At 54.0% G+C, this 11,299-nt stretch overlaps 1 protein-coding gene across 1 annotated transcript; it reads right to left on the reverse strand.

Annotated features, from left to right (window-relative positions):
* Positions 1 to 33: 33 nt before the first annotated feature.
* Positions 34 to 10,409, reverse strand: cul9 (cullin 9). The gene is given in 27 exon segments (XM_088385376.1): positions 34 to 521; positions 591 to 676; positions 744 to 877; positions 954 to 1,071; positions 1,187 to 1,297; positions 1,368 to 1,442; positions 1,513 to 1,606; positions 1,681 to 1,812; positions 1,814 to 1,842; positions 1,928 to 2,254; positions 2,334 to 2,439; positions 2,511 to 2,673; positions 3,019 to 3,109; positions 3,239 to 3,426; positions 3,429 to 3,465; positions 3,538 to 3,869; positions 5,312 to 5,508; positions 5,584 to 5,771; positions 5,842 to 6,040; positions 6,117 to 6,300; positions 6,476 to 6,865; positions 7,217 to 7,355; positions 7,502 to 7,963; positions 8,061 to 8,215; positions 8,400 to 8,834; positions 8,837 to 9,028; positions 10,130 to 10,409. Coding segments are annotated over 27 exon segments (4,797 nt in total). The 5' UTR covers positions 10,191 to 10,409; the 3' UTR covers positions 34 to 349.
* Positions 10,410 to 11,299: the final 890 nt, after the last annotated feature.

Here is an 11,299-nt window from a genome sequence, read left to right on the forward strand (position 1 = left end):
CGCACGTGTGACAGAGAAATTAATACAAGTGGCCAGTGGTGTAAGCACTTTATTGATTCTGAAATTTGACAAAGACCACAAAGGATGACCATGTTGTTTGTGTGCATAGGTAACAAATCAAGTGCAAAGACATTGTGGCCAAAGGACCAAATAGGAACTGAAGGATGTTTGATCAATAGCAATCCGAGAAAGAAGCATGAGCACAGTCGGCGAGCCTTTCTTGACCCAGCGACCTCTTGCCAGGACCTTTCCCTTCTTGTGCTCCAACTCGCCAGCTCCGCCTGCAAACTCATAGGCCGACATAGCCCTCCTGAGCAGACCACCCCCTTTTCGCCCGGGGGCATTTTGCTCAGTCGAAGGGGCCGAAGTCTCGCTCCAGATTGTCTGAGCTGTCGTCGTCTGTGAAGAAGTCGTCCTCATCCATCTCTTCGTCATCGTCGTAGTCGTGCTACTCGGGCATGTAGTCGTCGTCCTCCTGACCTTCGCCGCCGTTGTCCGAGTCTCTGGTGTTGTATTTGGAGCTGCAAAATAAAGCAGCGGTGGGCTCGCTTGCGGGTCAAAGCGGGCAAACCTGAGCAGACGGGACTCACGCTTTGGCGGCCATGTTGTAGAGGTTAGCAGCCAACGTGCTTTCCGCTTCCTGAACGCTTTGGGAGCAACAGCCCACGCCGAAGTCCTGAAGGCAACAAGCAAATGACAGCCAAAGAAATGGGTGGCATTTGCATCGGGACCATTGCGCCCACCTGCGTTGAATGCTGCAGGATGGCCAACAAGCGTTCCTGGATACGCCGCATCAGTTCCATGCCTGCGTTGAGGTGTTCAGCTTTCAGCAGACGGATGCAGGAGGCCAGGTTGCTGCACTGCAGCAGCGTCCCCTCTGACAGATGAACAGACGGGAAGCTATGAGGCTGATGCCAGCGAGCCGGCGCCCGCAGTCGCAGAGTGTGACTCACCTAGCAGAATCTGCAGGGCATTGGTGTGCAGGTCCAAAGCCTCCGTCTGCTGCTCAATCACGTCCATCTTGTTGGTGTCCTGGTTGTAGAACGCGTACACGCACGAGTAGGCCAGAACCTGTAGGACACCATGCGGGTGCTTTAAACCAAAAGGAGAAGCGGTGCGGCAGAGCCTGGTGCGGCGTGGTGTAGCCTGGCTTGACGTACAGCTGCCTAATTCCGGCAGGCCTCACCTTGCGAGCCTGCACCAGGATCCTGCAGGCGTCAATGACAAACGGGAGAGACTTCATCTGCAGCGCTTCATTAATGGACGACACCTTCTTCTCCAGGCTGATGGCAAAGTCCTGCAGGCAAGAACAGGTGGTGACCTTACAGGGCCAAATGCTTCCTGTGTGGAGGACGGGGGACTCCAACCTTGGCCTGATGCGGGAAGGTACATCTCTCATTGACATCCTGAAACTTCTTCTCGTGTCGCGCCGCTTTAGTCACCTGCAACACAGCCAAACAAGTTAGCTGCATATTGGCAGGGATGTGTTGCCGGCGAGTTTAGGTGACCCACCATGGCGGCGCATTTGTAGTAGTCCTTGTGCGTGGGGTTCCATGCTTTGAGGCAGCGCCAGCAGAAGTCATGGTTACACTTGGCACAGGTCATACTGAGGACACACCGCAGCGGCATGTCAGCGCATGCTAAGTGGCAAGGCGAGGGACGGCTGCCCGACTCACGCACTGGAGGCAGCCCTCGTTCTTCTCGATCTGTGCCTGGCAGTTGGGGCAGTGTTTGGAGATGAGCCTGGCCAGGTGTTTGCTCTGAGCCTCTGCGCTCATGCCTTCGTAGAAGCCGCCATCGTCTATCCACTGACATGTGACTGCAGCTGGCCGGGCAGTGTGCCTGCGGGGAAGGCGTGATCGTAGATCACTCAGACAGACAGACAGACAGACAGCGATCCAGCCAGCCTGCCGTCGAGTGCACCGACCTCTGGGAAGTTACAGCTGAAGCACGAGGTCCAGCAGCACTTGGAGCAGGTGCCCATGCTGCCCATGTCCTCTTTGCACAGGATCTGATCGCAGCCCTGCGGGTTGGTGCACCATGTCAGGTTGAAGCAGGACTCTACAAAGCCTCGCAGACGTGCCTTCTCATACTAAAGGCAACCAGCAAAAGAAGGCAAAAAGACAAATGTGTGACACAAGCAGCCGGCGTGGAACACCTGCTGGCATCTCTTGATGCGGATCTGAACCATGGACCAGCTTCTGGTTATATTTTCTAGCAGAACCACCCGAGTGGCTGACGTCGTCATATTCACCTACACGCGCACAAACTTCAAAGTGAAGGAGGTTGGGGCAAAATAAATGACTATTGTGTGAGAGAAAGATGTCGGTCACCGTGTTGAGTTCAGTGCTAATGTTTCCTTGGTTGTCTCCGCCCAGTACCAGGATCTTGGCCGGCATGTAGCTGGAATCCTCGTTGGCAACCAGGATGGCCAGCTCCCTGTACACAGATGCGAACATACGCATTTGACAAAAAACAAACCCAAAATAAACATAGGGAGTTCCGCTGACCTGATGACGACACCTCTGTGCATGAAGATGTTGATAAAGTGCGAGCCGTTGGACTCCCAGTAAGTTTTCATGTTCTTGTCGCTGAGCTTGTTGGCTCGATGGTGATTGGACGACACCTCCACCTTCTCCCAGCACTTGTACTCCTTCAGCTCCGTGCTGGAGCCTGAGCAGCAAAGGACGTTCTGCACTTCAGCTCCAACGAAAGCCATGCAGAGGCTGCATTGCGCCGCCATCTTTTTTTGATACGCTGCCACCGATTAAATGTTTCTTCCCATGCCGAAACGTTTTGGGGACAGAAGCTTAAGTTGTATTGGCCAAGCGTTTGGGATGATCAAAAACTGATGGAAGGAACGCGAAGCATCCATCTTGCCATCCGCTATGGTAGGAACACAATGCTTCATTTGGGGCAATTCACGTTTGCCCGCGCCCCCAAGAAAAGCTAAGTGCTGTTATTTTATCAGTGATGGAGTGAGACGAAAATGAGGTCAATGACGTTTGCGGTTCTGACCTTGGCAGAGATTCCGAAGCAAGACATCAAAGAAGGGAATGTTGATGGGCTCGCGGCTGCGCCGATGCTCCTCAATCTGACCCAACGTCATCTGATGGCACAAGGGCAAGCTCACTATTGGCCGAGCGGAAAGCCGGCAACGGGCAGTTTGCCGCACAAAGAGCGAGAAAAAGAAAAGAATGACGAGCTTTCAAAAGCCGGAGCGGGGCAGGCAGCGCACCTGTAGGCAACCGGCCAGCACGCTGGTGGTCATGCTATTGTAGAGGCCAGCGTACTTCACGCAATCGGCCACAACGTCCCGGAGCTTGACTGCGGCGTTGAGGGCGGCGCTGTGTTTGTCCTGGACCTTGTTCAAAAGCTCTTTGGTGCCCAGGCGGCACATGACCACAGCATAGTCTTTGTTGACGCGGGCAGGCGGTGGAGGAAGAGCAGCAGCTGCTGGACAACCTAGAAGGACACACCTACAGCTTCAGGTGTGCCTCTCGTTTGGCATCCGCAGCTGCGGCCTCCCCTACGCACTTCTTTGTCCATGACAAAGGCCGTCATAGATGCCAGGCAGGGTTTGATGCCGTCATGCCAGGGCAGCGCGTCCTTCTGGTAGCTGTCCAGAAACTTGTTGAGGATCCTGGTGGGGCCCAGAGTGGGTGGTCAGCCCGAGGCGCGGTAAAGTTTCAAAAGCTGCTGGTCGCAACAAAAGCCCGTCTTCCATCGTCTACCTGGCAGAGACGCCAACTGGTAGAGCAGCTGCTACAGCATGTGGATGACTTCTTTGGCAGTGGCCGTCATCCCCTTCAGACTCATCAGCAATTTCTGCAGCTGGATGTCCTTCAGCTGCAGCTGCTCTGGAGGATCTGAGGGGCCCGCAGAGGGGCAGAGAGTGTGGCTTCAGGGCAGGACGAGCAAAGAGGGGCATGGAGGATAGAGCAAACGCGATGCGGAGCCGCCATCTTTTTTGCCATAAGCCACCCAATGAGGCAAGGCCTCTGCAACGTACTGCTTTCTTTAGTATCAAGCACAGTCAGGAGACCACTTCAATCCAACCAAAATTGTAGTTGCCATACTTGTCTGAAGGTTTCTTTCCAAAAAGCTTGTCCTCCAGTTCAGCGCTTGAGGCTTGAGGCACGGATGCAGTTTTGGGCGTGTTTCGTCCCCCATGCCACAAACAAACACTAACCTCCTGCTGAACGTCAACAAGACCAAGGAAATCATTGTTGACTTCCGGAAGGGTCACACAACACACCTGCCGCTGATCATCGACGGTGCTGTGGTGGAGAGGGTGAGCTGCACCAAGTTCCTGGGGGTGCACATCAGTGAGGACCTCTCCTGGTCCGCAAACACCTCGTCACTTGCAAAGAAAGCTCAGCGCCGCCTGTACTTCCTGCGGAAGCTCAGGCGTGCATGTGCTCCTCAGGCAGTCTTGTCTACATTCTACCGTGGCACAATTGAGAGCGTCCTCACCAGTTGCATCGCTGTCTGGGGTGGTAACTGCACTGAACAGAACTTGAAGGCCCTGCAGCGCATAGTGAATACGGCTAGTAAGATTATTGGTGCTTCGCTCCCCTCCCTGAAGGACATTTACACCTCCCATCTCGCCCGCAAGGCGACCACGATTGCCAGAGATGTGAGTCACCCGGCTCACTCTTTGTTTGACCTTCTGCCCTCTGGGAAGAGGTACAGGAGCCTGCGGTCCCGCACCACCAGACTCGCCAACAGCTTCTTTCTCCAGGCTGTTAGGGCCCTGAACTCGCTACCCCCTTCTGCGTAGCGTGCGGCACTGTTGCGCTATTTTCGGGAATGTCTGCTGTACGCGCACTTGCTCCTTTTTTTTCTGCTCCTCTTATTTATTTATTTATTGTTGTGTTATTTATTCATTATTTATTCAGCACGCTTTTGTTGTACTTGTTTACTTGTTTGTCTGTTGTGAGCCATGTCTTGTCACCGTGGGATAGGGGGGAACGAAATTTCGGTTTCTTTGTGTGTCTCTGGCATGTGGAGAAATTGACAATAAAGCTGACTTTGACTTTGGTCACACTGAAGAAGCTTCAGGCAAGCTGAACTAGGGAGGGGCCTCCCTCCCGGCGTGGCACAGACCCCATGCAAAAGCATGGCTCTGCGTTCACTGAACGTCATTTCCAAAATGGCGGCGGATAACAGGCTTAGAGCAAGACTGGCCTTCAAGCGAGCGCTTCAATGCCAAACTGTCAAAAAGTTGCGTCCATCTCCAATCACTACAAAGGCTTTTTTGGCGGACCTCGAGGAGGTGCTAAGGCACATTTTGGAGCGATGTGCTCACCTTTGTTCTCCAGCTTCTGCGCCATCAAGATGTGGTTGAGGGCAACGATGGCCAGCATGGGCTCGTCCTGGGACAGCGCCAGAAACTTCTCCAGGACGGCCGTGATGCCACAGGACACCAGCTGCGAGGCCAAGCTCTTGTGGTCGGAGACCAGCATCACCACGAGCGTCAGGCCGTCGCGCACAGCCATCGCGCAGCTACGGAGAGCCGACGCCGGAACCTCCTTAACCCGACGTCAAAGCCGGACGCGCAAGATAGCCGCGAGCCCTTACCCCGGCGTCCGCAGCATAAGGTCAAGGGCGGCAGGTATGGCAGCCATTGGGCCTTTGGAGCCTTCAGGCGTGGCCGAGCCGATGCTGGCGAAGATCTCCAGCATCATCTAAGCGCCTGCCTCGGAGAGCATGGGAACCTCGCTGCCACACGGCTCGTACTTGCTGGCCCCCATCAGGACTTTCAGCGTCTGAGAACGTGGGCGTCAAAAGCAACAAACTCTCGGTGGGGACTGTGCGTGCGTGTGTGCAGTTCCTGGCCGCCAGCGCCAGCTGCTGCACATGAGGCATGTCGGCCATCTCCTGCATGCACGTCAGGACGGCTTTGACGTCACCCTCGGCAAAGAAAACCCTCCACTTGTATCGGCGCATGAGCGAACGCGTCAGCCTTAGCGTGCACCCGACCAGGTTTGGACATGGCGAGCCAAGCAGCTCTACCAGCAGCTTCACAACTTCGTCCCTATGCCAAGAAGACACACGGCCAAGTCAACAAGAGGCAAAGGTCAACTCAGGAGGCTTGCGAAGGCCAGGCTCACTGGACGCTCGGGACAGAGTCGCTTCTGGCCGAGTTCTTCTCCCGCAGCAGCCAGCGGATGAAGATGACGCCAGCCAGGTTCTGCAGTGGGTCCCGTCGCAGGCCTCCTTTCTTCAGGATGTCCATCACCTCCCCGACATTCTCCAGCACAGTCTTCTTGCCCAGGACACGTGGGCTGTTAAAGGCTGCGGACAAACGACAGCCAGATATAGATGTTCGGCTGTGGCGTCAGCTTAAAGAAAGGAAATGCTGCCAAAAGCAGTTCAAAGTGAAGACAAGTTGTGGCAAAACGAAAAGATGAGAAGGCCAAATTCGTTGCGCAAGAAGGATGAAGACTTGAGATATCTGCGTGCAACTCACCCTTCAGCATGTCCTCCAACCCATCGGGATACTGGCTGCAATCCTCCCGGGGGAGCTCGCCCTCCTCCTCATCAGCGTCAGATCAGTGCGCGGCAAGTTCCTTCTTGGTTCTCTTGGTAACCGAGACCATCCCGGAGGAGGCCTTGTCGCTGGTCTTGCCACCGGCATCCTCGCCGCCGGCATCCTCATCCTTGGGTGGTGAATCTTCTCCCGACCTGAGGTCGTGTCTGGCCAAGGTGCGTGCGCACAGAAGGTTGCCCGGGTAGGACGGCGGCAGATGACGCTGCAGGTAGCGGACCAGCTTCTCAGCTGCTTCTCTTGGTACAGTCAGGCCCACCAGCGCAGAGTCAGTCGCCTCCACCCCCTGAACAACCAAGTGCAAGGTAAAACCTCCGTCGCCCGTCAAAAGGACGTACAAAGCCTCGTTTGCAGGCTCAGATATGCATTGGACGATTTCAGAAGGACATCTGTCGGTAAATATGCCTACTTTTCTTCCAGCAGTCGCTGGCAGGTCAAAAGTAACAATCAACAATTAAGAAAAGTGACACCCCACCCACCGTACCCCCAATACAGAGCTAATGAGAGGACACACAGAATCTCTGAGTTCAAGTTCGTGTCGATATATCTGCACAGGCTTCAGCCACGTTTTCAGACAGACTTGAAAAATGCTTTGCGTCAGAATAATAAAAACCGTTTTTATTCTCCTAAAACTGTGCAGTGCCTGCCCCCATGATTTCCTACCAGCCGCCAGTCCGATGGTCGTGGTGAGGGACGAGGCCTTGTCGGCGGTGTCCTTATCGTCCGGCCCATTGCCGCCAGCAACTATCTCCAGCATATGCCAGTGGACCCAGTAAGTCCTGCACAGGGTGTTCCAGTACACCTGCATGCGCACACGGGCCGGCGTCAACCGTTAGTGGATGTGACACGAGTGCAAATAAAGTGGCGGTCCACGTGCCCAAGCACGTTGGGCAAATCAGGTGCACTCGGAAGCTTTGGAGTGCATGAGCGTACGGCACTTGTCATCACCTGAACGGGCGGCAAGCCATCGTTGTAGTGTCAGAATTCTCCTTGGTCCCCAGCGCTGACTTCCTCGTAGTCGTCCAGCATGCGGACCGCCATGCCGCTCTTCAGACGATCCCGCAAGTATTCCACGTACGCTGCGCGGCCGGCAAAGTCGCCGCGCGTTTTGTAGCCGCTCCCCGCCTTGGTCTTGATGGCGACGGGCGAGGCACCCGCCAGGGGTTGGAAGATGGAGCCAAGGGCAGGCGCAGTGGCGTCCTCCCGCTCGCACTCCCAGCCCATGACGTGCACCAGCTCCGAGATCAGGTCGGCCACAGACACGGCAAACTCAAACTCACACTGCAGGCGCAGCTGGGAGGTCGCCCTCTCCTGCCCGTCAGCGTCGGCCCCCGCCGTGTTGAGCTTGTCCATCAGCAATGTCACGCGCAGGTAGCGCTTGACCAGGCAGAACAGCAGCTTCCCGGGAATCTGAGCAACAGTAACAGCGTAATCAGCGGCGCCAGCGCTAAACGACCCAACCAGCAAAAAGACAAGGCGTGTGTGCGACGCCAGTTCAAGGGTTCACCTGAGGCAAATGGACCCCTTCGAAGGAGATGCCGTCCTCCTCCGACGACGTAGTTTTGGCAAAGAGCTCCAGCAGCGTGTAGCGGTTTTCAAAATCCATGTGCTCCTCAATGCCATCTTGCTAGCTGAGCGATAGCAGCACGTGCGCCCGGCTTCCTGAGGAGGCAACGTCATCGTCGGCCACGCTTGTCGCGGGCATCTCGCTGAGATGTGCCCAGCGAGATGTGCCCAAAAGACACTCCGGCAAAAAAAAAAAAAAAAGCCAGCGTGAGCGAGACAAATACTTGGCGCAAACCATAGCAGCCAACAACCAGCCCCGGTGTGGCGCTCGGCCTCGTACCTGCGTCGTGGGACGCCAGCCCTCGGAGCATCTTGCTGGCGCCTCGTCGGTTCTGCATCTCCTTGCTGCACAGCAGCTCCATGAGCAAGTCAAGGGCGCCCGTCTCCCTGAAGACAGCCGCCAGCGAGCCGATGGCGGCGTTGGCGCTCAGCACACTGATGGTGCGCGAGATGCTGAGCGACAGCTGGCTCTTCTCGGCCACCTGCTTCCTGGCGCGGCACACAAGGTTCTTCACGTCCTCCTCCATGTCCAGCAGCTCCACCTTGTCGAAGGTCCCCTCTGCTTCGCCGCCGCTAAGCTTCTCAAGCTGCCGCAGAGACTCAGCTTTCCTCTTGCCCGGCAGGGCGGGGCAGGCAGCGTACACGTCATCTGTAGACATCCACATCAGGATGTTCTTGGCTTTTATGTCCCCAGGCGAGGAGGCAGGACCGCCTGACCGGGGCCGCTGCCTTTGCAGTTGCTGTTCCCGGAGACGGAGCCTTCATCCATGTCGGCGAGGCACCAGCGAATCAGGTACTCGATCTGGCCATCGCGGGTGCTGCGCTGGTGGATTAGCTCCTCAGGGTACGCTTGCAGCCGCGGGCCGATCTGGACCAGCAGGTTGCCGTTGCGCCGCTCGGCAGCCATGGCTGCCGAGGACAACGCCGAGAGCACACGCGTGTGAATCGATTGAAACTTGTTGGCACATCAACGCAGGTCGGTTGAAGCAATGTTAAATGGCAACAGGACTGGGCTCGCCGCGGTGAAATGAACCCAACCTTCACTCGCCGTCCTCCACGCTTCGACGGCAGCGGGACCAGGCCCTGTCACAGCTCGAACCGAATGCTTTGTCAAGCGGTCATCGGCCAACCATCAGGGGGGAAGTTCGGCTGCCTCAAAGTACGACCGCCACCTATTGTGTTGCAGTGTGGACCAGAGTAACTACCATCTAGCCAAAACTATACCTACATTCTTTCCACTAAACCAGTTGCAATAACATATCTAAATTACCCTTTTTTTCCTGACCGTAATGTCACCCTTTAATGAGTGTGGATCAGAGTAACTACCATCCCGCCAAAACTATATCTACCTTCTTTCCACTAAACTTGTCTAAATAAGATACGTAAAATGCCATTTTTGTCCAACCGTAATGTCACCCTTTAATATCACTCCGCCCTCAATATGCCCATGTCCCTTTTTAACGCTTGTTGTGTGTCTTCATGCTTGTGACAGGAGAATAAAACATGATCAACTGACTCCTCAACGTTATCAACATGAAGCCGATGCTCGTTTGGCTTTTGTTTCCTCTTCCGTCCCTAAGAGTGCCCAATCGTGACAACGCAGGCTTACATACTGAGAATTGAGAGAACAACAAGCCCAAGTTGGGTTGAGGTGGAAAGTCAAGATGAAGAGCCCGAGAGATAGACCTCGACTAATTCCTGACCGCAACCAAGAATCGCGTAGCCGTAGATAGTCAACAACACATTGCTCCTTGGGATTAGCGGAAGCAAAGTCACACACGAATTCAACGAGTGGGTGGTGGGAGAGGCAAAAGGTCACTTGTTTGTTTCGGGCTACTACGTGACATCTTGAATAACAGCCTGCGAGGAAATGGCCGGGGAAAGTTCTGGTCTATTCCGCCAATAAGAAAGGATGCATTTGCGCTCCTATGTAACGTCACGCCGGATTTGTCCGTTGCGTGGCACACGTACTACAGTTTATTCGGAGCAGCCGGGCCGGGTGACTTTTACCTGATGCGCCACCAGCTTCTAATTTCAAGAGCTTCTTCGTTTTCTTCAACGTGAACGTCATTTTGAACGTTCTCCTCTTCTACCAACCCGCTGCTGCTGCTGCTGCTGCTTCTTCGTCTTCGTCTTCTAATTCTTCTTCTTGCAATATAATATCAAATTCAGGTTCCCTTGGTAATCTCTTTACACTGTTAATATGTATATAAAAAGGTAATTGCCATATTTGTTCATTGTTAAATGTTTTCAATAAAGCATTAAAAAAAAAATCCTTCTTTTGTGTTTAATGGCAACCAGCTTTTATGGAGCATTACCGCCACCATCCGTACTGGAGTATGGATCAAGCGTCAACCACAGGGGTGTCCAAACTTTTTTTACTGAGGGCCAAATACAGAAAAATAAACAAAGGGCCAGGCCACACACTAGAGGTGACATACTGACACATGAATACTGTGTATTGTGAAGAACATTGCACTCAGTGGGAGCAGTGATGCTGTCCTTTGGATTGAAGGATGGCTGACATGTCAGGAGAAAGTTTGGTGGTTGAGACACAAAGGACTTCACAGAGATGGCTGTCAGTTATTCTGGTTCTCAGTCTGCTTTTGTTCTGATTTAACAGAGAAAATGTTTGTTCACGTATGTATGTCGAGCCGAACAGGCTCATCATTCTTTTTGCGTGGCGTTTCATCAGAGGAAACTTGGCATTATCCAAACTCTTAGAATTCGGGGAGGAGGAGAAGCTGATGCTGACTCTTCAGAGAATCATCACATTGAATTTCAATCAGCTCTAACTGCAGACTCTCTTCCACTTCTTCTGCATCCACCAGGAAGGGGGTCGAGAACAGCTTGATTTGTTTTTCAATGGCAGAAAAATCTTGGAAACGCTGGTTGAATTCCGTCATGAGAGAGGAAATCACAGACACATATTTCTCCTCTCTAGCAGAAAGGTCGGCGTTTGGAAAAGCAGACTTGATTTCAGACAGCGCAGGGAAGTGTGCAGCATTAAAGCCTCGTAGTTGTGTCTCAAACAGGCGGAGCTTTACGCAGAAGGCTTTCATGTGCGCATGCAGGTGTGGCACCAGCTGTTCTTTGCCTTGTAGGTCCTTGTTCAGTGTATTCAGATGATGCGTAAGATCAACTAAAAATGCCAGGTCTGCCAGCCACAGAGGGTCACTT

Source organism: Syngnathus floridae, chromosome 9 (assembly GCF_059516105.1).
Source record: "Syngnathus floridae isolate MCC-2025c chromosome 9, RoL_Sflo_1.0, whole genome shotgun sequence".
NCBI classification, from domain to species: Eukaryota; Metazoa; Chordata; class Actinopteri; order Syngnathiformes; family Syngnathidae; genus Syngnathus; species Syngnathus floridae.